The sequence below is a fragment of the Ceratotherium simum genome, chromosome 12 (genome assembly GCF_057802395.1).
Source record: "Ceratotherium simum simum isolate JZ-2026a chromosome 12, ASM5780239v1, whole genome shotgun sequence".
NCBI classification, from domain to species: domain Eukaryota; kingdom Metazoa; phylum Chordata; class Mammalia; order Perissodactyla; family Rhinocerotidae; genus Ceratotherium; species Ceratotherium simum.
This window is the reverse complement of record NC_141911.1, coordinates 53200206-53225091: the sequence shown is the minus strand read 5'-3', so window position 1 is coordinate 53225091 and position 24886 is coordinate 53200206. Positions and strand designations below refer to the sequence as shown.

The 24886-nt window shown below is 44.0% G+C and overlaps 1 protein-coding gene across 6 annotated transcripts in view; it reads left to right on the top strand.

Annotated features, from left to right (window-relative positions):
- Positions 1 to 24661, top strand: part of JADE1 (jade family PHD finger 1) — a 58962-nt gene extending 34301 nt beyond the window's left edge. For 5 of the 6 annotated variants that reach the window (XM_087437626.1, XM_014784525.2, XM_087437623.1 and 2 more), the window contains exons 6-11: positions 2481 to 2692; positions 6302 to 6469; positions 7760 to 7876; positions 11298 to 11819; positions 17257 to 17374; positions 20843 to 24661. In XM_087437626.1, the coding sequence (XP_087293752.1) occupies positions 2481 to 2692; positions 6302 to 6469; positions 7760 to 7876; positions 11298 to 11819; positions 17257 to 17374; positions 20843 to 21750 (2045 nt within the window). In that variant the 3' untranslated portion in view covers positions 21751 to 24661. The remainder of the gene's footprint in view (positions 1 to 2480; positions 2693 to 6301; positions 6470 to 7759; positions 7877 to 11297; positions 11820 to 17256; positions 17375 to 20842) is intronic. The other variant, XM_087437624.1, reaches the window with a different exon arrangement.
- The last annotated feature ends 225 nt before the right edge of the window (positions 24662 to 24886 follow it).

Here is a 24886-nt window from a genome sequence, read left to right as displayed (position 1 = left end):
ATCATAGCTTCAGTTTGTCTCAGAATCCCGGGCTCTCTTTTGGAGATCAGCTTGTCCTGCTATGGCAGATGTGGTGAGATGGACTCCGAGTCTGCGAGTGGCTCATGGCGACAGTGGTGGGGTGGATGAGGGATGTTTTCTATGGGCCTGGAATCGGGCTTCTCCACCCCTGCCCTGGTCTACCCCTTTCACTTATTCACGTCAAGGGAACTGAAGCCCAGAAAAATGAAGTGACTTCCCCAAGATCACAGGAGAGTCTGGCCCACATAGCTTCCTGCTCTGGTGGTGTTTTCCTGCAGTGCCATTCAGATCCTTCCTTCAGCCATGGCCTGCTGTCTCTCACAATAAACTCCACTCCAGCCATGTTCCCCATCTTGTGTTTTCACCTCTGTGGTTCTCCTTAAGTCCTGCTCCAGACCTAGAGTGCTTTCCCCTGTCACCTGTTCGTCTCCATCCTGGCTTTCCTCCTGAGAAGCCACACCTTGGCTAAGTGCCCCGCCCATCCTCATCTCTTTTCCATAAGTTACTCTGTTGTGTACGCACAGCTCGGAGCTTCTGTACCTCATTTACTTGCACCTCCCTGTGTCGAGGCCAGGATGGCACATAGGTTTCATCTCACATGCCACTTCTGATTGCTGAGGGTGCCTGAAGTGTCTTGATGAGCAAGACTCTGAGGTCAGGTGTGGCCTCGGTGTGAGACACCTATGGGGATGATTTCGCATTTGTCCTGGGGGTCCAGGGTGGGAAAGTGGTGGCAGGGCTGTTTGTTTGCAGTCTAGCACAGGGTGAATATTTACAAAATGTTTGGTGGTAGATTCAGAGTCCTGAAGGACAAAGACTGTTTTTGTTTTGTGTCGACCTCCTAGCCTAGCACAGGGCCTGGCACATACTAGATGCTTCTTGTGCTTCCATGCCGCTCACCAGCCTGCAAATGGCAGCAGTAGTGTGGACTGAGCCAGCAGAGTGGTTATTTTCTCCTTGTTTGATTACTCGGGTGTTTTGACAAGTAGATCTCCTTCCTCATGGTCCTTGCTTTTAGGTATTTGTGGCCAGAATGTCAGCAAGCCAGGAGGTTGTTTTACGGAATCTTTTCAGAAGTTTTCAGAATACTGTGTTTCATCGTCAAAAAATATCAAGTTCTGCTTTGTGGCAACTTTGTAAAGACCAATGTAATGGCACCTGACTGCCTAGGTATCCTGTGTTCAGCCAGAGGGGACAGCCAGAGACACTGGCGGCTTTTGTGGATGGTTTAAGTGATGAGTACTGGGGCCAATGCATCATATTGAAAGGTAGTGCTGAATACTTTGGCAAGATAAATTACACGTTACAGTTGTGTAACGTAAATTGAACACATGCTTTAAGACATTTGTCTTAGCTTTTATTGGTATTTTTAATGGTAAAAATTAATTATAGGGCATAGGAGTGTATTTTCAAAGCCAATGGTGTTTTCAAAACTGGTGGAAGGAATTGAGATGAAAGAGCCTGGCCATGCAGAAACTGTCTTATAATGAAATAGGGTTTGAGATGATTGGTGGCTTTTTTGAATATGTGTTTAGGGCTTATCACAGTGTCAGCTCTAATGTGTTCTCCAAATTTTTAAAAACTTGTGTTAATTTGATGGTTTTAAATTTATGAGAATGCATAAAAGTTGTTGTTGGCTCTAATGACATTTCTGTTGTTTCTAGCCACTTAAATATTCTGTTTGAATATTTTTTATAACGTGTTTTTTCTTTCTGCATGAGTATTTTCATTGTAGGAAGTTTGGAAAGTATCCACAAATGGAAGGAAATAAAAGTCTTATCCCACCACTAGCTATAACCACCAGAACCACTTGAAATTTATTTTGGTCATTCTTGCATAAGAATGCATCTTATTTGATTCACAGTGAGCTGTTTGCTTTGCTTTAGACATTCCTTTTGTTTTGGTCTTTCGTGTGTCTGATTAACTATGCATCTCAACTTAGTAAATTCAGAGGGCGAGGAGGGATAAACCAGTAAAAACACTGGAGTGCTCACAGTGAAGTCTGTTCTCAGAGCACCATTTTAAGCAGCGAGAAAGGAATGTTCTTAAAAAAACACACCAAACCATAATATGTTGTCGTGGTTTTGAAGACACTTACATATTCGTTGTTATGTATAATGTAGTGAAATGACAATTTAACAATATATGTATTTAATATCCTTGACCCCCTCTGGGATTTATCTTTTGCTTTTCTACTTACAACACGCCATCTTCAGTGCCTGACCGTGAGAAACAAACTGTTGCTTGGAAGACTCTTTCTGCCTTTGGATTTGAAGATCCTTCATTGGAAGGTCTGAGAGGCGTTCAATAGAAAATATGTGGGCACTTAGGATGGATTTGTTTATAATACTATTTATTCATTGTAAATTATTCATAAATATAAATAACCTAATATTGTATTATTAAAGTATTTATTAATATGGATATAATAAAATGGATTTGTGGCATTTTTCCTGCAGGAATGCCTGAGTTAGATGAATACACTATGGAAAGGGTCCTGGAGGAATTTGAACAGCGATGCTATGACAATATGAATCATGCTATAGAGACTGAAGAAGGCCTGGGGATCGAATATGATGAAGATGTTGTCTGTGATGTCTGCCAGTCACCTGACGGTGAGGACGGCAATGAGATGGTGTTCTGTGACAAATGCAACATCTGCGTGCACCAGGTATGTGGGCAGCAAGGCCCAGAAAGAAGCCACCTGGGGCATGAGCCAGTCTGCTGCTAGGGAGCCCAGGGAGGCTGGGGGTCTTCCTCCAGATGGCGTCCATTTTCCCATTGTCCTAAGTGAGTTAAAGAAATGTGCCCTGTGGACAACATCTGTTTCTTCCTAATAGGTTCCTACAGTGTTGGAGGTATTTCCTGCTACTTTTACAGCCGGAAGAATAGGATCCTCGGTGGAAATCTTCTTCCTTCACATATTGTTTTTATTCCTATCCATAGAAGTCAAGTGTACTTAAAAAGAATATATGAGCCCCCTCTGCCCTGCTCTAACACCTGAGTTGAGGTATTAACACTGGAAAAAAACCCAACAAACTCTTGAAAAGGTCTGAATTAGTTTGTTAGGGCTGCCATAATAAAATACCACAAACTGGGTAGCTTACAACAACAGAAATTTATTGTCTTGCAGTTCTAAAGAGTAGAAGTCTGAAATCAAGTTGTTGGCAATGCGTGCTCCCTCTGGAACCTGTTGGGAGTCCTTCCTTGCCTCTCTGGCATCTGGCGGTGTGCTGGCAGTTGTGGTGTTCCTTTTCTTGCAGCTGCACAACTCCAGTCTCTGCCTTTGTTGTTACATGGTGCCCTCCCCGTATGCTTGTGTCTTCACACGTGGTTGTGTTCTTATAAGGACGTCAGTCATATTGGATTAGGGGCCCACCGGACTCCAGTATGACCTTGTCTTAACTGATTACATCTGCAAGGACCCTGTTGCCTATTTGGTCACATTTTGAGGTGCTGGGGTTAGAATTTACATGTTCAACCCATAACATTTGCTAACATGTGTTAGCGTATAAACTGAGTTGTTAAAGAAGAGGAAAGAGGCCCCTTAAAAGTTACTTCCTGTCCTCCCTGCTGCCAGTTGGGTTTGGCAGGTGCTTGTGACCATCCATAGAAAGGTAAATCCTTAGACTTCAGTAAGGATGGGCACTAGGTAATTTTAAAAGCTTGGGACAATCTCAGTCTCTCTCATCTCTGATTTATTTATTTATTTATTTATTTATTTATTTATTTGTGAGGAGATCAGCCCTGTGCTAACATCCGCCAATCCTCCTCTTTTTTTGCTGAGGAAGATGGCCCTGGGCTAACATCTGTGCCCATCTTCCTCCACTTTATATGGGACGCCGCCACAGCATGGCTTGCCAAGCAGTGCGTCGGTGCGCGACCGGGATCCGAACCAGCGAACCCCGGGCCGCCGCAGCGGAGCGCGCGCACTTAACTGCTTGCGCCACCGGGCCGGCCCCTCTGATTTATTTTTTAATGCGATAATGCAGTGATTTGGATTTCTGTGAGGGCACACGTGCACATGCACGCTTATGATTTAAAAGGCTGTCCTGAGGGACTTTCTTTGAATTCACCTGTTGATACTGAGATGTAAAACAAAAGCAAGACTCGTGTGGAACAGTTGTTTGAGTGACTTCTTGAGAAGAATCAAATTTGCTCTGTGACATTCTTGATTGTCATTTTCTTTATAATATGTGTCATTTTCTTTATAATATGTTTCCTCTTGGGCTTCCCCTCTGTCTGAAGACTGCCCCGCTGTGGCCTTGGCCCAGCCTGTTCTGACCGGGAGACGTGGGACCACTGTTTCTCGCTTTAGTCATTTGAGAGCCCATCTTGTAGTTCTGGATTTTCAAATTATCTAGGAAGTTTCCTTGGGATAAGGGCGTGTTCTTGTAGTGGTTTTCTTGTGTCAAGATCCTGAGCATTGTGGGGCCGGCCTGGTGGCTTCGTGGTTAAGTTCACGTGCTCTGCTTCAGTGGCCTTCGCAGGTTCACATCCTGAGTGTGGACCTACACACTGCTCATCAAGCCGTGCTGTGGCAGCATCCCATATACAAAATAGAGGAAGATTTGTACAGATGTTAGCTCAGGGCCAATCTTCCTCAAGCAAAAAGAGGAAGATTGGCAACAGATGTTAGCTCAGGGCCAATCTTCTGCACTGAAAAAAAAAAAAAAGATCTTGAGCATTGTGTCGACCATTGTTGCTTTTTAGTTGCTGGTGTTATTTACTTGGATGATATTTCCTTCTTTTTCCAGCCATTTTACTTTTTTTTCCCCTGAGGAAAATTTTGTTTGAAAAAAAGAGTTCTGCTTGAAAACTAGTTGAACCCTGTTTTATAAATGAGTTAACAGATGTCAAGGTGGGCTGTTGAGGGTCCCACTGTGGGTTAGTGGCAGAGCTGGAACTGGAGCTCAGAGACTCTGGACCCCCACGCCCACCCCCACCTGCACGCCCCGTCTTCTGTTCTTTCTCCCAGACCATTGTTCTTTCTCCCAGACCATGTTCTCTCTCTTCCTTAATGTTGACTCCATTTTCCTTTTGAGATGTTCTTCATGTCTTGTCTTTAAGGCATATTTTATTTAATCTTTTAATTTAGCTTAGACTTGTGTTTCCAGTAAAAAAATTCTCTCTTCAAACGTGACTTTCTCTAGAATGCCTGATATAGATCTTGTTAGTGTTTGAAACCTTAATAGTGTCATTTAGCTCTATTAAAATTTTTTTCGCTGTGAGTCTGTGTTGACAGTGGCTCATTCATGGCACCGACACAGTGCTCCTAAGCTCCTGTCTTCGTATTACTTAACTTCGCTCAGCTCTCATCCTTGTGGTTTCCTTTCTGCGTCCTGGATATTCAGATTGCAGAGTGGCTGTGTTTTTCCTGTTTGGAGAGTTGGAGCTGTGTTACTCTCTCTCTCTGGACTTCCTGACTTCTAGTTCATTTAAGGATAAGGTCCTGAACAGCCTTTATAAAAAAAAAGGCTCTGAATGTGCTCCCGGTACCATCAGCGTTTTGTTTCTTCACTTATTTAATGTTGGCTTTTTCTTTCTTTGAACCATCTTCGTAACTTTAGTTGTAAAAGTCTTTATTTCTGCAGTTTTTGCCGTTTTGTGTAATTTTGTCATCTTGTGCAAAGCAGGCTTTAACTATCAGCTAAAGAGACCAAATTCTCTCTTTGTCTACAGTGTCTCATTTTTTCTGCCACTCATTTTTTGTGTTCGCTTGGGAGCGTGTCAGGATCTAGTTAGCAGAGTTTGCTTAGCCCAGGGCCTGAGGATGCTCCTTTCCCGTTTCCCGTTTCCATTGCCATCTCGTATGATAGCTTTGGGAGACGCTCAACTGCTCTGTTTTTTGTTTCCTCAGTTATATCCCACCCACGTCAGAAAGCAGAGAGGAATAGCTTCCCCCCACTTAGCCCTGTGGAGCGTTTTGAGGATTTACTGCTCGATATTTAGAAACGTGGTATAGATGGGTGTCTGTAGCCACACAGCAAAGCAGACTTTGCAGACCTTTCTGTCCTGCAGTAGTTTTCAGGACCACCTGTGGTAAATAAGTGTGTGTTGTACTTGCAGAGCTCACACGCCTCCTGGCTGCTGCTGGGAGGGTGCCAGGCTTTTATCCTGGAGGGAGAGGGTCTCAGCTAGCTGGACTTTGGGAGTGCCTCTGTTTTGGTGTTGGTTCTGTTAAAATCTTTCTAGGTGTTTTAAAGTTAATAGATATAATGGCAAAAATAAATCTTTCTTTTGTCTCTCTCTTCCTTGGGGCTGTGCTGTGGCTTTACAGGCCTGTTACGGAATCCTCAAGGTCCCAGAGGGCAGTTGGCTGTGCCGGACGTGTGCCCTGGGAGTTCAGCCAAAGTGTTTACTATGTCCCAAGAAAGGCGGAGCTATGAAGCCGACCCGGAGCGGAACCAAATGGGTCCATGTCAGCTGTGCTCTGTGGATCCCTGAGGTGGGTGTGGTTCTTGGTAGCAGCTTCGCTCAGGAGGGCCTGGCTTGTAGCTTGGAGTGGGGGAGGGGAGGGATCCATTCAAAAATGGGGTGGCATTGTAGGTTATGAGTAAAAAGACACCTTTTAATTGCTACCCTTTTTTTCCCCTTAAACTGAGTCTCAAGCATACTCTCATCTTGTCATGGTATGTGAATGTGTGGAACTGTGAACTGGAAGCAGCAGTGAGTCAGACTCTTGGGTGGTGGTGTTCAAACTTCGCTTCAGATAGCCATCACCACTACTCTCCCCCAGCTGACACACGCTTCCAGGAGTGGACCTGCTGCATTCCTGGCTGTGGCCTGGGTGCGGCTGTGTCGGCTGTATCCTTCCCCGGGGATCGGCTGTAGGTCTTTGGGCCTGGCGAGTTGTACACATGGTTCTACCGTGGTTAAAGAACCACTGCTCTAGGTCACATTTTTGTGATTTTTTTATTAAAATTCTTACTTAGCCTCAACATTTTTAATTTCAGATCTGGTCTAATTTATTTCAAGTCCCAGACCTTGACTAATTTAATTTGCATGGATCACTATGAGAATATCATTTGTGATTCAAATGTCAGCATTTTTTGGTGTGATTTTTGGTGCATTTTTTCTCCTGAGGAAAATTATCTGGGGATGATTTGCATTGAGGTTCCAAGACTTGGTCTTGGTGGCACCGAATCTCATGGTTTAGTATTAACAAGGATCCAGTTCAGTGATCCAGGCCGAATGCCAAGAAGACACCTTATTTATCTTGGTAGTTTTCCATTGTGACTGTAGTAATCTTTTCTGACTGAAGAGAATGGTTTTCTGTAGTGAGAGATATTAAAAGCAGTTTATATTGACTTACTCCATTGTTGACAACCTATTTAAATGTATTTAAGATGGATTTTCAGTCTTGAACACTTCACTGTGGGCCAGAGGTGTAGTAGATTGCATTGTCCTGACACATACACGTCTTTGCTGTCAGCCACTCGGGTGAGAAGTGTTTTCACAAACAGGGATGTCTGCGTCAGATGACCCCCAGATGCATGGAGGGTGTGTGGCATGGGGACTGGGCTCTGGGCTCACTACTGCTGCAGGCCCAGAGCTGGCCCCCGTGCTGTCCTGATGCTTAAAGTGGGGGTTTGCCTGCCCTAGGAGTGCGAGAGCCCTTTGCCACTGTCTGGTAGGAGGGCCGCGGAAAGTAACGGATCTTTAAGTTTCTATGTCCACGTTCAGCCTTTGTCTGACAGCCTCTGCCACCTTGTCTTGCTATTTCTTGGGCCTTTAGGTGAGCATTGGCAGCCCAGAGAAGATGGAGCCCATCACAAAGGTGTCTCACATCCCTAGCAGTCGCTGGGCGCTGGTATGCAGCCTCTGCAACGAGAAGTTTGGGGCCTCCATACAGGTAATCAGCTTAGTCAGCATGGCTTTATTTTCCTTCCCTGTGTTGCAGAGAGCAGGACGAGCGAGGGCTCTGCAAACTATTAGGATTTGGAGGTGGGACTAGAATCCAGAAAGCAGCACGAGGTTCTCACAGCCCTTCTGAGGTTGCTGAGAAATGACTCCAGCCTGGAAGGAATACCTGTAGTTGGTGGATTGTATCCATTGTAACCAGAACCCCTGCTTTAACAATCACAGGGCAACTTGGAAGTCCGCCTGAGCTGTAAGGCAGTTCGTTTGTCTCTGGTTTCTCCCTTTCTGTCCCAAGCCTGGCATTCCAGCTCTTTCTACAGGCAGATACCTCCAGGGAAGAACCAGGATCTTGATACTGGAGGGTCGGACACCCTCCCACCTGTACTTAGAGTGCCGAGTGGCAGACCCACCTCTGTGGCTGCCTCCTGACACTGTTGGTTTCCAAGGTGTGCACATGGGTGTGTCATGCCTTAGGTATACACTGTTTGAAATCAACTTGGTGTGCTGATGCTTCTGCATTTGGTAAAACAGACTTCCTTGGAGCAGCAGCTGGGGAGAGGGACACCCACGAGGTGCTGCACCAGGTGTTCTTTGCAGAAGCTGTTACCTGAACACAGTCTGGGTATCTTATTCTTTATGGCACCGTGGGTGTGTGTGTGGGTGTGTAGCGTGTATGTAAAAATTTTGCCTGCATTTTCCGTGTCCACACACAAGTGTAGAAAGTCATAAGGCAGATAGAATTAAGGAGAGATATAGATGGTGTGCTGTCTGTTTTTTCATGCTGTCTAAAACTGTACTTGAGAAGTTAATTTCTGGGCCTCACCTTATTGGCATCTAGACAATCATGACTGGTCTCCAAATGCTGTGTGTGGCTGACATTAGCCCTAAAGGTCACGTCTGGCTCTTCCTCTGGGAGGTACCAGCTCAGGGCTCTGGGCTCCGGGCTCTTCCTCAGTCTCTGCGTCACATTCTGCTCGCAGACTGCCAGTCGTGGGTTTTAAAGAAATAACTTCATCTGGTAAAATCAGTTTGTGTTTTGGCTGATAAATATTTCTTTTGGTAAGGTATTCACTGACTAGTGGTTTTTAAAATTTTTCATTTTACACACCAAGTAGTTCTGCTTTTCTTCGTTGATCGCTTCCATTGGAGTTCAAGAATCCAAAATGTAACAGAACTATTCAGAGGGTGAGGCATGAGACAGCTGGTGGGATTTGGCTGCAGACCTTGAAAATAGTGCAGATTTTTGTATGGGAATAGAATCTGTTTAAAACTAAAACATGAACAAAGCCTCTGGCCCAAGAGTTGCATTGGGAGAGAACAGAGGAGAAATGTTTTAAAAGCCTCAAAATAAAAAATGGCATAGAGCTGTGTGTGTGCCTTTGTGTACAGACATACCTGTGTGAACACTTGCAGGAAACAAGCTGTGGCAAACCAAGGAAGATGGAATTATTTTCTCACAAGTTAACTGATGTTCTTCTGAGGATAGAATTTATGCCCTTTCCTAAGCTCGCCAATCCTGGTCCTTAACTGATGTTTACAAGAGGTGGGCGAATGGGATCTTTGTTTCTCTTTTGAAGAGAGAAGATAAAATGACTTTTTTGTTGCTGTTGACCTCTTTTTCCCAGAACATTAATTCAAAGGAGAAGAGGCCAAGGAAGGTTGATGATTTTTCATATCTTCACAGAATGGATTGATTTTATTAAAGAATTCCTCTCTGAAATGTCTGCAGCTGTGAAGGCTCTGGTTTACGTTTCTGTAACATCTGTTTGCTGAGTCAACCTGAGAAGGAAAACCCAGAGGAAGGCCATTTGGCGCCTTTACAAAGTCCTGTATAAATATTCTGCCGCAGCTCATTCCTCTTTAAGGTTGGAGCGCTTGGGTTAAGTGTAGCTTAAGCCAAACACAGATAGTGTCTCCATCATCTGTTCCCACTTGGCTGCGTGCTAACAGGGAGGAGCACTTCGTGTTAATGAAAGTGGCCAGGTGTGTGTGTGTGTGTTCTGCCACTAAAGCTGGTTTCACACATTTCTTGGAATTGAGGTTATTTATAGATAAAATTATAGATTGATGTTAATGTGCTTTAAGTGTTTGTAATGGGGGACTGTAAAGGGAGCTGGATTTTCTGTACTTCTGGATAAAAGAGACTTTATAATAATGGAGGAAATCATGACTGGCAGTGAGTCACCTCTTAAATACTGCAATGATTCGGGGGAAAAAGCCTCAACTCAAGCCTCTGCCATTCGTGGTTATTCGATTCAGGGTCTGTTGAATGAGTTTAATTAAGCTTTTCAGCTGGCCCGGAGCCACCGGGTTCTGCTGCTCTCTGCAGCCCTGGCGTGCCCGGGGATCACTTGGCCTCACACAATACAATGTTGCTTTTAAGGGACTGGCTTCAGTCACCACAAGGAACCTCCTTCCAGGGATTCGCCCAGCAAGATCAGGGCGGAAAAAGTTAATCACTTTTCTCCTGCTAGGCACCTGGCTTGCTGTCTGGATCAAAGGCACTGAATTGTAGCCGTAATGAGGCAGTGAGAGGGGAGGTGTTGAGCAAGGAGGGAAGGCAGAGCTGGGTGATGCCTGGGCTCTAGGTTGACCTTTCTGTGACCCACAGGAAGCAGGTCCCTCATGGTTCTGCAGTCAGTCCCAAAGGACGCTGGGAGCAGGTAGCGCTGCCAGGCATGGCACACACAGGAGTTAGTGCTCAGCTCCACTGGGCGAGGAAGCCTTTCTGCATCCGACGAAGCTTCTTCACGGGTGGGAGACCTTTACCCATCTTTCCTGTGCTGGAATCGCCTTGTCTGCTGTTCTTTTTCACTCTTGGGGAGTTTTTGTTTAGTCTTCTCAGTCTGGAGCAGCCCGCGGCTGCTTGGAGGAAATGTACTATTTTCCTTCTTGTGTTAGGACTCTTCCTGGCTGGGCGTAAGAAGGAGGATTCACGATCCTTTAAAAGCTCTGACTAGTAGTCATTCTTCCTGAGGAGAGTCTTACCATTCAAGCTTTTTATATAAACAGTAAAAGAGCTCAGATCTATAAGGAAAAACAAAGCCTACTCTGCATACTGAGCACATGTTCTTTTGAGTATAATCTGAGTGCCAGACCACCTTTGTCTACATGTGCCATTTGTGTGTTGTCTCTCTTTTAGGAGGTGGTTTGGGTGCAGTTACTTTTCTAAGAGTTATGGTTTGGTGACGAAACCTTTCCTCTGATGAGTTTCCTAAATCCCAAGCCTTACCTTATTTAAAACACGACTAGGTCTGCCAGGGTTAGTCCACATAAAACTTTTCTATACCAGCACACGCTTGAAGTGCGGCTCTCCTTGTGCGTGTACACGTGTGTGCGTGTGTGTGACTAGCACCAAGGGCTTTAGTCTCTGCCGTTCATAATCGTCTTTGTTGTCTGTGTGTTCCTACCAGTGCTCTGTGAAGAACTGCCGCACGGCCTTCCATGTGACCTGTGCTTTTGACCGGGGCCTGGAGATGAAGACCATCTTGGCGGAGAACGATGAAGTCAAGTTCAAGTCCTACTGCCCGAAGCACAGCTCACATAGGAAACCGGAAGAGAGCCTCGGCGAGGGGGCCGCTCAGGAGAATGGGGCCCCCGAGTGTTCCCCCCGGAATACGCTGGAGCCCTTTGCCAGCCTTGAGCAGAATCAGGAGGAGGCCCACAGGGTGAGCGTCCGTAAGCAGAAGCTGCAACAGCTGGAAGATGAGTTCTACACCTTCGTCAACCTGCTGGACGTTGCCAGGGCCCTGCGGCTGCCAGAGGAAGTAGTGGATTTCCTGTACCAGTACTGGAAGTTGAAGAGGAAGGTCAACTTCAACAAGCCCCTGATCACTCCAAAGAAAGACGAAGAGGACAATCTAGCGAAGAGGGAGCAGGATGTCTTGTTTAGGAGGCTGCAGCTGTTCACTCACCTGCGGCAGGACCTGGAGAGGGTAATGATTGACACTGACACCTTGTAGTGACTTAGAGAAGAAGATTGCACAGAGGCGACCGCTTGCCCAGAGCAAGGAATGGTAGCCAGTCCATTTACTCTCAGACCCTTGTACATACTGCAGCATGAGGTTGTGTTGGTTAAATATATTTATGGGCTGGTAAACTCATTGTACATATGTGCAAGACTGCCACAGCGTGGGGAGCTTCTCTATGATTTATTTTTAAACACTTTCCCATTAATCCTTGTTGTTATTCTGCAAGATCAAATGGGGTGTGTCTTTTTTTTTTTTTTCCCCTTCATTCTAGAGCGAGAGGGAACTGAGCCCCAGGAAAATGACAAAGGGCTTGGCTCAAAATTGTTTACAAACTGCGTTAGAAAATCAGAAGGGAGTTAGTTAATGGTGAGGGGGGCGGGCAGAGGTAGGAAAATCTTTTTCAACCTGGGGAAACACTAGATGCTGGTGATGGGCTCATTTAGGAGAGCTAAGCACTGCCTCTCTGGCCCCCTTTGTTTCTTGGCTGATTCACAGGGGCATTCCCAGTGCTGTCATGGAGCGGAGCAGGCCGTGGCTGCTGGGGTGTGTGCGTGGACTCACACATGTGTATCTGTTACAGAAGGTGCTCCTGGCAGTGAGGTGCTAAGTCATCACTGAGGCTGTGTACCTAGATCGTGTGTGTGTGCGCGCATGTCCGTGTCCATGTGTGTCTGTGTGGGTGTGGGGTGGGACTCCTGGTGCACAGGGCCGTCAGATCTGTCTGAGGAGCTCCTAGTAATGCTCAGCACACTACTGTATCACACTATTGGATTGCTGAGTGTCGTGGCTGTTGGCCGCCTAGAGCCCCGGCTCATGGCACCTGTGTCAGCTCTTTGCTGCTTTGTGCCTTCCCGACTCTCCATTACCTTCGGAGTCCAGTCTGGACCTCCCTTCCTGCTACAGGAATAATTAGGAGTGGGCTCTCTTCCCCCCAGGGCCTCCTGCTCCCTGTAGGTAGTTTCTGACTGAGGTTTGCTAATTGGGGATGTGTCTTAGAGCACCTTCTGCGTCAATTCCCCCGACTGTGGCTACGATTAAATTCATTAGTGCGCAGGAGATGGGAGCCAGGCTTTCTAGCCTGAAGCAGCCTGCACTGAAAGGCACCCAAGTGGCCTGAAACAGTTAACGCATCTCCCCCAAGCACCTAACTTATTAGCGGGGAGTGATTCACCTGCCTGGGAGAGGATCTGACTCATAGGTGATTTGAAATGAGTGTAGGCAGAGAATAGGGATAAACCGAAGTATTGAACCTAAAGACCCAGATCTCACAAAGAGACCTGCATGGCCCTGTTAGAGATGGCATAGAGGTGAGCACTGGAAGTATTTCATTAGAGACCCTTTTAGTCCATGACGGAGTGCTGGCTTGTAATGACGCCCCTTCCGGGACCAGGTTAAGATTCCGGATTCAGGCGGAACCCAGGCGGGAGCGGGAGGAGGGTTTGTGAGGCTCTCGTGCTCCCATACCCCCCCTGGTGGTGAGTGTAAAGAAGACCTCGCTTTTCAACCACATGCATGTGTGGCATTTTTGTTAAGAGATGAGAAAGGGATTCAGAAGGATAAAGTGGAATCCTGGTGAGAAGCCATTATCCCAACCCGCCAACTGCTGTACTTGGGGTGCATGAGCTATGGAGTCAGATAGTCCTCAGGAGGGAGGACGAGAAGTCTAATGTTTGGACTGTGTTTGTCTCAATCACCACAAAATAAAAGTGTAGAAAATGCTTGTGGTGTACTAACTCTTTTCTGTACTTAAGTTACTCAGATTAACATGCACTTAAAATTAAATTCTAAATATTTTTTTGGAGTCATCACTGTTGCTTTTTAAGTAGAATGATACCAATGATGTATGAGAAACAGGGAATAAATCAGGATTTGTGTGTGTGTGTGTGTGGCATTACTTACATTTACTTTATTAAAGAGCCTAAGAGATTTTAGGGAATTTAGTGTCAGTTTAAATTGGGTTTATTATAATGAAAGATGTGTTTTCCAAAATTTGCCATGAGGCCTGTGATGTTGGAGGCTTTAAAAAATTGAAATCTCTGCTGTGCCCCAGAGAGTTGCACAGTTATTTGTAATTATAAGTGTGTCAGGCCAAAGGCTCGTCAGGGCAGAGGTGACAGTGAGAACAAATCATAAATTACTACTTTGTTTTTCAAGGAAGTTAGAGCTCTGCCTTATTCACGCAATAGCAGTTCACAGCAGGTATGCAGAATCATTTACTACATGGGACTATAATCAAGGCATTTGGTTATTCCTAGGCTGACACATGAGTAAGCTTCATTAGAAATGCAAACCACTCTGATGAATGATAATGGTAACTGCTCTTTCCTGCAAATACACATCTTGGGGCAGTTTGCACACCTCGGTACCACCAGTTCTGGATCAGCAAGTTAGAGGACAGGAATGGATTCAGGAGGGTTTGGGAACCTGAAGATGCGATTGCTGATGTGTGACGGGTGGCCATGTCAGGTGTCCAAGGCCACTTCACTCTCTGGTGGGATTCCTTTCCCCTAAACATTATCTTCTAAAAGATGCAGTGAAGATGAGTTCAGCAAATGAGTACTTGCTCAGATGAAGACATGCCACCTCTGCACTTCTGGCTAGGGCATCGAAAGGGGCCAGGTCCTGGGCGACTGTCCTACAACACTCAGTGGAATGGTCACCTTTGAAAATCTGATAGAGGCTACTGTTGTCCCTGAACAAAAGGCACGTTAAGCTTTAGTGTTGCAAGCAGTGTTTGGGATTCAAGAAAACCCCTTGAAGCCATTCTTGGACTCCTAAAACAGTGGTTCTCAAAGTGTGGTCCCCAACTGGCAGCAACATTACCTGGAAACTTAACAGAAATGCAAATTTTTGGACCCCACCTCTGACTCCAGAAACTCTGGGAGTGGGGGCCAGCGTTCTATGTTTTAGGGGCCCCACATGTTTCTGTTTGAGAACCACTACTTTTGGGGGAAGCAAGAGTGCACTCAAGAGTGGGTGGTTGTGGGTGCCGCCTCGCTGGCACTTGGGAGAAGGTGAAGAACAAGTTGGGTCTAGCTGGGCACAGGAAGGGCCAAGCAGGGTATGTTTTGAGGAGAGACCCTCAGTTCAGCTCTACATACAGGGGCTGCTGGTGAAAGGTGTCCTGTGAGGAGTGTTTTGTGTGTGAGGGAGGTAAGGTTTAGGGTGCTCACTATTAAATGTGGTCAGCCAGGCTTGGGGTATTCAGGGCTGATTTTTTTCAATTGAGAATTAACCCTGCCCTTTGCTTTTTGAGGTTATAGTTCAATATTCCTCATCAGAGATCATGGTGAATAGAAGTGGGATTTTCCCACTTAGCCAGGGTGAAGCATTTGCAGAGAAAGTGGTTGAAGCTACCAAAATTAAATTTGAATAATATACAAAGTTCATGTTCTCTGGCTTCCCTATTTTCTATTTCTATGGATAAGTTTATCAAGTAAGAGAGATGTAAGTGTCTCTATTGTACATCTAACTTGAACAGGAGAGTAACCTGTCTACTCTTAGAAAGTCAGAGGATTTGTTTCCAGTTCCTATTTCCAGAAGTTGTATTCCCTGTCTTAATGTAAAAACTGTTCTGTGTTTGTTTTTCCAAAAGTTCTGAATCTGTGATAAGGATCTAGGTTTGGCCCCTTCCTCTTTCTGAGCCTCAACTCTTAATCTCCCCTGGGTGGAACAATATTTATCTAAGAGAATAGCCTGTTAGCCACCTCCGTCCCCAAATTGGTCAGGATTTTTGTAAAGGACACCTACTTCCTAGGGGTGTGAGGCTGTCAGAAAGAATGTGTTTTAACCAGGATGAATGACACCAAAATAATATTTATTTTGAGACAGGGAGAGTGGTTTTCTTCTCTTTATTTTTAAGATGATTTTTTTTTTAATCAAAAAGAGAAGTGTTAGGAAGATCCTAAATCAATAGTGAATCAGTTAGGCTCAGGAGAAGCCTGACTTGGCATTCCTGCCTTAGGCCAGGAAATTACACCATGATGCAAATGTGAGAGTCAGCCAACTTGTTCCTCTTAATGTCCCACGTCCTCTTGCAAACAGGACTGCCTGGAACACAACTAGGGGAAGAGCAGCTGTAACTGTTAGGGTTCTGAAAGGACTGAAGACCTTAGGGGAGGTGTCTGTACATAAGCCCAAGTGCAGCCTTCTGCGTATGGCTTATTGCCATCCTCACTGCCAAAAGAAAAGGTTAATGACCTTTGACCTTCCATTTCAAGGAAAGTGGCAGGGGAAGGGATTTCCCAAGATAAGGAAGACGTGGCTCTTAGGAGATGGAGTCGTGCCTTTGACACAGGAGCTGATGGGGAACACGTGGTCACTCTTCACTCCTGCCCCTGGGCTTAGTGGGGAGGAAATGTCCACGTCCTCCTGAAGAAGGGTTTAATTGTATATCTGGTGTGTTGCATTTGACATTTGTGTTTTCATGTAATCTAGTCAGGTTTACAGTAGGCTTTAGGACTGAAGGATTTAAGGGGGTTTATTGACTAAGTCATTACATTTTGTTTCTGTATTGACTGATCACAGGTGGCTTTAAAAATGGGGAATGAGTTTAAGTGGTGATAGTATTGGTTAGTGAGCGTATGCGTGTCGTTCCCGAGTGGTTGCACATCCGTGCAAAGTGGAGCTCTCGCACTTGGGTCTTTTCAGTTACTTACAACTGAAGTGGGAAGAGGGCAGCTTCAGTGTTTCAGGTGGAGAGACAGAGCTGGACTTAAGATGTTGACCTAGCAAATCAATGGCAAAGCAGGAAGGATGTTTCCCAGGCCTTCACATTCTATAGGACACTTGAGCTACCTGTCAGCTGCAGGCATTTCAGCAAGTTCAGTGTCCAGTTGACACAAGAACCTTACATGGATTCTTGGTGACTTCTTGGTCTTCTAGTGGGCCCTGTGCAGGGACATTTTGGAGGGGCGGCTCCTCTGACGGTCCTTGACCCTGTGCTTACCTAGTTCAGTCTTCAGAAGATGCTTGATAAAGTGAGCAGAGGTGGCTTCGGAACTGCTCTGAAGCCTTTGACAGTGGAATTCCTGGGAAGAAGATAGTGAGGGGAGATCAGCGGCATCCTGTGGCAAGTCTGGACTTGGACACCAGCGGTCTTCTCTTGGCAGGGATGAGCCGGCGGCTGGGTGTGTGGAGGAGGCAGGGCTTTTGTCCGAGTCCTGTAGGTGTTCCTCCTACAGTCTCTCTTCTGTGTTGTGGCTCCTACATTGAGGGCTATATGTGGAATCCTTCAGCCCAAAAGGAGATTAGAGATTAGATAAAATGTTGAAAGTATATTTTGATTTCAAATGTCAGTCAAGGCCCTAGTAGAACAAATTTCTCTTAGATAAAGAAAAAAAGCATCAAAGTACTGTTCTCATGTATTGCTTACTTAGAATCTTTATTCTCTATATTCTAGGTTCGGAACCTCACTTACATGGTGACCCGCAGGGAAAAGATTAAACGATCTGTGTGCAAAGTCCAGGAACAGATATTCAATCTTTACACTAAGCTTTTGGAGCAAGAAAGAGTTTCAGGTATGCATTAAGCCCTCGTAGGTTAAACGATAGAGCAGGGGTTTGTAAGCCTTAACACTCTAAGAAAAAAACAATAGTTTCTTTAAATTTCTTTTATCTATCCTATAGAAGAATCTAAGAAGCACAGACTTTCATATCTAAAGAAAATCTTTAGGCATTTGAGGCATCGTGGTACAGGGGAAAGGGCTATGAATTTGGCTTCAAAATAGGGGTCGAATCTTATATCCTCACAGGCCAAACACGAGCAAGTCATGAGTTTTCTGAGTCTCCTCCATTTCCTTGGATATAACATGAGGATCAGGTCTCAAGCTGCCTCCAGGGAACTGTTGTGAGACTCAAATGAAACAGTAACTTATGTATTGCAAAGCACTGATAAATGTACAGTATCATGGAGATACCTAAAAAGATTTATAGATTATCTAGTCTTTGGACCTACCTGTAACATAGGGTAAATATAACTTAAGACTGTGCTTAAGACACATGTCCATGTTTAGATAACATTCACAGTGGACTTCTGTGGTGTAGGTGGAGTTTTGAATATTTTTGAGATTCCGCACAAAGTACTTATTTATTTAGTACCTTATATTTGACATGGCTCTGGGCTAAGCAAAGAGGAAAAGAAAACAGCTGTATGCTTCCTCCACTCTGGAGAACACGTCTGTTAGTTGGAGATCAACTGCACAGTTGGGCAAGTTGTGTGACTTCTCTGGGACTCTGTGGATCTGTAAAAGGGGTTTGGTGCGGAATCCTGAGCTCCAGAGTGCCTTTTAGCACTGACATTCTGTGACCACAAGCCTGGAAAGCAGGTTTTATAAGGACTTCAGAGAAGGAGATGTGTTGAGTCTGGATCAGGCGGAATCATGACCCATGGAGCAGGTAGGTCTCGGGTGAGCTCGTCTCTGCTGCCCTGGTCCGCCCTTCAAAGTTACAGCAGCAGCATTCGCACTGCGTGGTTGTAGCGAGTCACAGTCAGCTCCCTCTCTTTATTTTTCTGCTTTTGTGGCTTTTTGTCTCTGTAGATTATTGTGACACACAGAAACAAGAAAGAAATTGTTGTAACCTATTATGTTGAAATCCAAATTCTCTTTTATTTAAAACTAACCAGATTTATGTGACTAGAGGTAAATTTGTCAGCTGAACAAAGAGAAAAAAGCTTAGGGAGTTTTACACGATATTCTTGAAGTGTTACATAGTTTTAATGGCATTAACTTAGGATAAGTTAGGATAATAATATTATCCTAGATATTTTCTTCCCAAGAGTAAATATTTTCCAGATGTGTCAAGCTTACATCATTAGCTAGAGTCTAGAGATTAGTTGTAAAACTTTTTCAATCGTTTCTTCTAAGTAGGGCGTCATACGTAAAAGCAGTGCGATGCAGATTCTTTAAAGCGAACTTCTGTCTCATTATTCCTCCCTGACTGCAAATAAACGGGACCTATTTTGTCACTTGCCTTCGTGTCCCCATGTAAACAGCCACACGGAAGGCTGTCTGGTGCAGCTCACCCAGCCTGCAGCCAGCAGAGGTCGAGCCGCTGTTGCCTGCGATCATCGATGCAGTTGTGCCTGTGGAGTTTTGCCATTGGAGGGCTTTCTGTGCTCTTGCTAAGTCGTTATGTAATGAGTGATTACTTATAAAAATAAGCTGTAAAGAGCATTTTCATCTGATTTCACTTAAGAGTCATTTTTCATGGATATTACAGGCAGCTTTTTGCATTTCACGGCTGAGGTTTTTACATGGGTAAGTGAGATTCTTAACAAGGTTAGGAAGTGTTTTGTGTAACAGAGCTGTAATGTAGATCTACATTCAGAAGTCCTACTGCTATTCCAGAAAAGGAAAACAAATCCTGCCTTCCCTCTGAGATATGAACCATACTAGGTCTGATCGGTTGAAAGCAACATTAATCTTCCTGTGGGATGCCACAGGGAATGAAGTGGAAACCCTTTAGGATGCCTTTTCTTTTTTATTTTTTTCCGGTTTTAGGCTTTCAGTTGTGTTCTTACTCATGCCTCAAGTCAATGTGCTGCCTTGTAAGACAGATGATTCCAAGTGATGCAGAGCAGATGGCTGTGACTTAGACGTGTCATTCAGGGTTCCTGGTTTAAACTCTGTTGTGTGATTCTGAGAATGGGTAGGGCCATTTTGCTGGAGGAGGGCGTCCTCTATGGAGACAGTGCTTACAGGAGACCATGAGTCGGAGGCTCTTCATAGACATGGATCCCAAGTCTAGTAGATAGAAATCAGAGTTCCGAAAATGTTAGTTCCCCTTCCCTTTCTGTTTTCCCACAGTAGGTGATTGAGAAATATAAGTGTAGCAGGAAGCTTGACCCTAATGTTTGATTCTTGAAAAAGCAGGCATTTTCAAACCAGCAGATTGTAAAACACTCTCCCCTATGGTCACGACAGTTCTACGTTTAGGGTCGCTAGCTCTGTCCTGTTTACGCATGGTGTCCGAGTCTGCGCAGCAGGAGGTTCTCATGGGCTCCTGCCTGGTATTCTGAGGTGGAGCCTTGTTTTCCTGGTGGTTCATACCTTATGGGAGACAGAAGCCATTAAAACTGCCCTTGTAGATGCTCTGGAGGCTCTTGAAGAAATGTGGTCCTTCTGATGAACTCCACTATGTTATGAATTCACCCAGTGTTTTTCAAACTGAGGGTTACCATTTATTAGTGGGTTGTGAGATGAATTCAGTAGGTCATCACCAGCATTAAAACAAGTGAAATAGAACAGAAAATGGTCAGGGTGTAGATCAGATGACAAAGGCTATTTTGATTCCGTGAAAAGTGAGCTTCTACTAGGTTACATTGTAAAATTTAGCTCTGTGATTTGCATCAAAAATGGTTGAAATACACCAATTTAATTTATCCTCATGTTGGATGACAGTTCAGTTTAATTTCACAAATGGGTTTTACGTATAATAGTAAACATTTTTTTTAAACATTTACTATGTGTCAAGAATGATTTTAAACACCTTCCTTTATTCATTTCACATATTTACATGTATTTATCCTCATCATAGCCCTGCGAGGGTACAGATACTCAGAGACAGAAGCTTGAAAGCCCCGGCCCCTGCCCTTGTGCCCCGTCTTGGGGAGCAGGTGCCTGGCGCTGATGTAGCACATGGTGCCGGTGCTGCTCTGTAACCACATGGCGGGGGAGGCGGTGCTTGACCGTCAGGAGGATTCTGCAAGGATTCCCCTTTGAAAATCAGATCAGTTATTTTGTTTGAAGGAAAATGTATCCCTTGAAAAGATGTTTCATGAAAAATTACATGAACGTCAGCTGTTTCAGAAAATATAGCATATTGAGTTGAGTATGCAGATTGAATGCACGTACACACCGGGTGGCGGTATGTTGTGCTGTTGGGTGTAAGTTTGCATTAATAGGGCCATGCTAAGGGTCTAGAGTTTTATTCTTTTGGATTTGCTTCTGCTGTAATTTTTCTTTATTTGTGGTTTTATGTTCATAGGTGTGCCTTCTTCTTCCTGCTCCTCCTCCTCACTGGAAAACATGCTTTTGTTTAACAGTCCTTCTGTGGGCCCTGATGCTCCCAAGATAGAGGACTTGAAGTGGCATTCTGCGTTCTTCAGGAAGCAAATGGGTACTTCCTTGGTTCATTCGCTGAAAAAGCCCCATAAGCGAGATCCGCTGCAGAATAGTGCTGGGAGTGAAGGCAAAGGCCTGCTGAAGCAGCCAGACCTGTGTGGGAGAAGGGAGGGGATGGTGGTCCCAGAGAGCTTTTTGAGTTTTGAAAAGACCTTTGCGGAAGCACGTCTCATCTCGTCACAACAGAAAAACGGTGTGGTGATGCCAGACCATGGGAACAGGAGAGACCATCGTCTTCATTGTGATCTCAGTAAGGGAGACTTAAAGGACAGACCTTTTAAACAGAGTCACAAGCCTCTCAGGTCCACAGACGTGCCCCAGAGGCATCTGGACAGCACAAGAGCTGCCACCTCCCCTGGAGTGGGGCCGTCAGCACCCGGCACACGGAAGGAGACGGTGCCCAAGTGCAATGGCTCCCTCGTCAAAGTGAACTGTACCCAGCCTGCAGTCAAAGTGCCTACAACTCCTGCCAGCCCCGTGAAAAACTGGGGAGGATTCCGGATTCCAAAGAAGGGGGAACGGCAGCAGCAGGGAGAGGCCGAGGGGGCCTGCCACCAGCACTCAGACTATCCCTATCTGGCCTTAGGCCGAGTTCCAGCCAAGGAAAGGGCAAAAAGCAAATTAAAATCTGACAATGAGAATGACGGGTATGTCCCTGATGTGGAAATGAGTGACTCAGAGAGTGAGGCATCGGAAAAGAAATGTATACATGCCAGCAGCACTATCAACAGGAGGACAGACATTATCAGGAGAAGCATTTTGGCCTCTTGATGAAACAGAGATGGTGTGGGAGCACTGCGGGCTTGTCACTGAGTTGCTAGACATGAGGGACAAGCAGAAACCCATCACTCCTGAGCTACACAAACACATTTACTTGCAATTCAGATTGAATTTTTTTTCAGTCATTTGTAAATCATTGTTGTGAGAATTGTGTGTTATTTGCAACTTATTGAGGAAACACAAGAGTAGATTGTAACTGTAAGACACTGCTAAGACTCTAGAGGCTGAATTAAACACTAAAATAAGAATGAAATAAGTTTTTAAAGAGGGCAGGGCTTAAATAAGCCTCATGAGTTTTTATTGCCCTCTGTATTCTTCCCAAAGCACAAACTCTTGGTTACCTGAATATATGGAATCAGATATGGTCCTTGAGAGACCCTCATGTACCATTTAATAGCCCATAAAACTTACTTTCTAGGACTGTGATAGATCTTGAAATCATATTTATACTTTGGCCCACAAGGCTGTGTTTTTTGCATTATAGTATACAGGCAGTAGCTCTGAAGCTTCAGTAACTTAAGGGAATTCATGTGTAAATATAGCAGATGGGGAAGAGAGAATTTAAAAAAGGTCATTACTGGAAGATCTGAAGGGACAGGGTAGAGCTGCTGCAGCTTGGAGATTTAGGGTAAATGTAGCAAGATCCTGCTGCCTGAAGCCCTTGAATGTGTTGTGGGTATAGGACTGGTGGAGAGTGAAGCCATTGGAAAGTTCTGTCTATGAGAAAGGCAGTTGAGGTCTCGTTTCTACCAGTCCTCTTGACCTTCCTCTTCCCTACCTTACCACTGCCTTTTGGGCCAGCTTGGGATTTCCCTGGCCATTGGCCATACCTGGCCATCTGGCTTCCAACAAGACAATGGCTATTCAAGTTCAATCGATGAACTTCCAGACTCTGGTGACTCATACTTCCCAGAGCCAACCACTAGTGCAAATGTTGGGGAATCCGGGCTTCCAACATGAACGGATTCCTTAAGAAAAAGGAAAAAAAAAAAAGGAAAAAAAAAAGGAAAAAAAGTGAAATAGGTTATATTCTAAAAACAATAGAAAGGCAATAAGTTGCGATATAACCTCTTACCATTGACCAAGGTTATAGAGGAAAGAGATTGAAGTATAATAGGTTTTCTGGAGTCAGAGTTTTAAGCTCTAATTCGTAACTTGGACTTTCTAATTGCAAATGGCAATAACTAGTAAGTTATCAGCAATAATAAATTTAGCATTAAATTTGAGTACAATGTTCTTTTTTGCACTCACTGTAGTGCGTATGTATTAAGACAGTGGATAGTGTTAAGGTCCTGTTAATTTTCTTTGGAATTCAATGTAGTTGTGAATCAAACTAAGAGAAAGAAAGTTTAAATAGCAATGAGATTTAGAATTATGGGCACTTGGAACAAGCCCAGCTTCCCCCAAATTACCCCTTAGTTTGTTAATATCAGTATTCAGATTCCTGATTCATTTATACATCTGTTTCCATGTGGCAGGGACATTCTGATACTTAATGAATAATGCTTTGAGTTCTGTAGTTAACTTCCAAGTCTTCCAGATGATTGTCAACAAAAAAAAGGCTTATTGAATTCCATCTTGCTATGCAAGTTTTATCAGATGATCAAATAGTAGATCTGATGCATCTCCATTGTATGTATGACATTTTCAAACCAAGTCTTAACTTTTCAAATACATTTTAGTAGCTAATTCAGGGGAGGGGAAAGAATGACCCAGGTTTGTAGATTGACTATTTTTGAGCTATGGGGCTCATTTTGAAAGACTGCTGTCCAGATAAGCTGTTGCTACAGATATTAGAAGTTTCTTATGAATCCAATTTGTACATTCACGAATAGCATAATTTAAAAATCAGATATTTTGCATATGAACAAAAACCTTTTGCTGGATACAGAAGAAAGTGGACTCTATCTATAGTTATCTTTTGACTGCAGCAACAGCTCTGAGAGAATATATAGAGGGATAATTTGTCAAGCCATAGAAAGAAAAATCTAAATTCTAGTAAGTGTATGACCTCTCACCATTTTAAGAGGTACCAGATTCATTTGCACTATTAGGAATGCTAGTTTTGTGCAAAAATAATGCCTTACCTGTTTTTTCCCCACATTTAGGTTGAAAAGCTTTCAAACGTTCCAAGTTATGCTGAACCAAAAACCAAAACAAAACAAAACAAAAAAATAAAAAAAAAACCCACACAAAAATAAAAAACCCACACTTTTTATTCCTGCTTTGAGATGCAAATGGTATAGAGCACGGTTTCTCTGACAGTGTAATGATAGCTTTGTAAGTTAGTTCCGTGTCCTGCTGGGAACTCTGTGTGAGGTGGCCCTAAGCAGCAGCCCACCCGACCTTCCCACTTGCACTCGGTTAGTGTGGAACCATTTGCTCTTCTTTTCTTTCTTTCTTTTTTTTAAGCTTTATCTTTCCTTGTGCATCCTGACCAAGAAATATCTTTGATTATGATCAATGTATTATGTCAAAAGGTAGGCTAGTAAAACTTTTGTAAAGTTGCCTGGAATGTCATTTGTTAGGTTATAAACACAAAATCTAAATGAAGGGTTATATGTGTTGTGTACAAATCTTAATTATTTTGAAATGGACAAACTTGTCATTACATTTGTAACCTTGTACAGAGGATTTTTCACTATGTGCCTAGCTTGGTGTCCATTCAGCTAAAATTGAGAAAAAAAAGGTGCATGAAGAGTTCAAAATCAGAAATTAAACAAAGTATATGTAGAGATGACTATTTTATATTACATGGCCCAATCCTGTATTTATTTCTATCCCCTTTTTGAAAGTATTTATAAAACTAGTTGAGGACAGCTGTATTTTTTTGTTGAACTATTTAGTAGAATTTGTGCCTTTTTGTCTGTATGTGAATAAATGCTGTACATTTTGCAATACATTTTTAAGTGTCTTTTGAAATCTGCTTTTTCTAAATATTTAAAGATGTATATGACTTAGCAGTCCTGAATCAGTGTATGTTGACTGTCTCACAGTTCAGATCAGGAGTGAGAAATGTTGGGAACATAAGACTGTGAAGAGCACAGATTCACTGGGCTGTTTTCTGTCTCAACTCTGATGGTGAGACACTGAAAAATGATAATGGTTTGAGTTTTGTCTTCCCCAC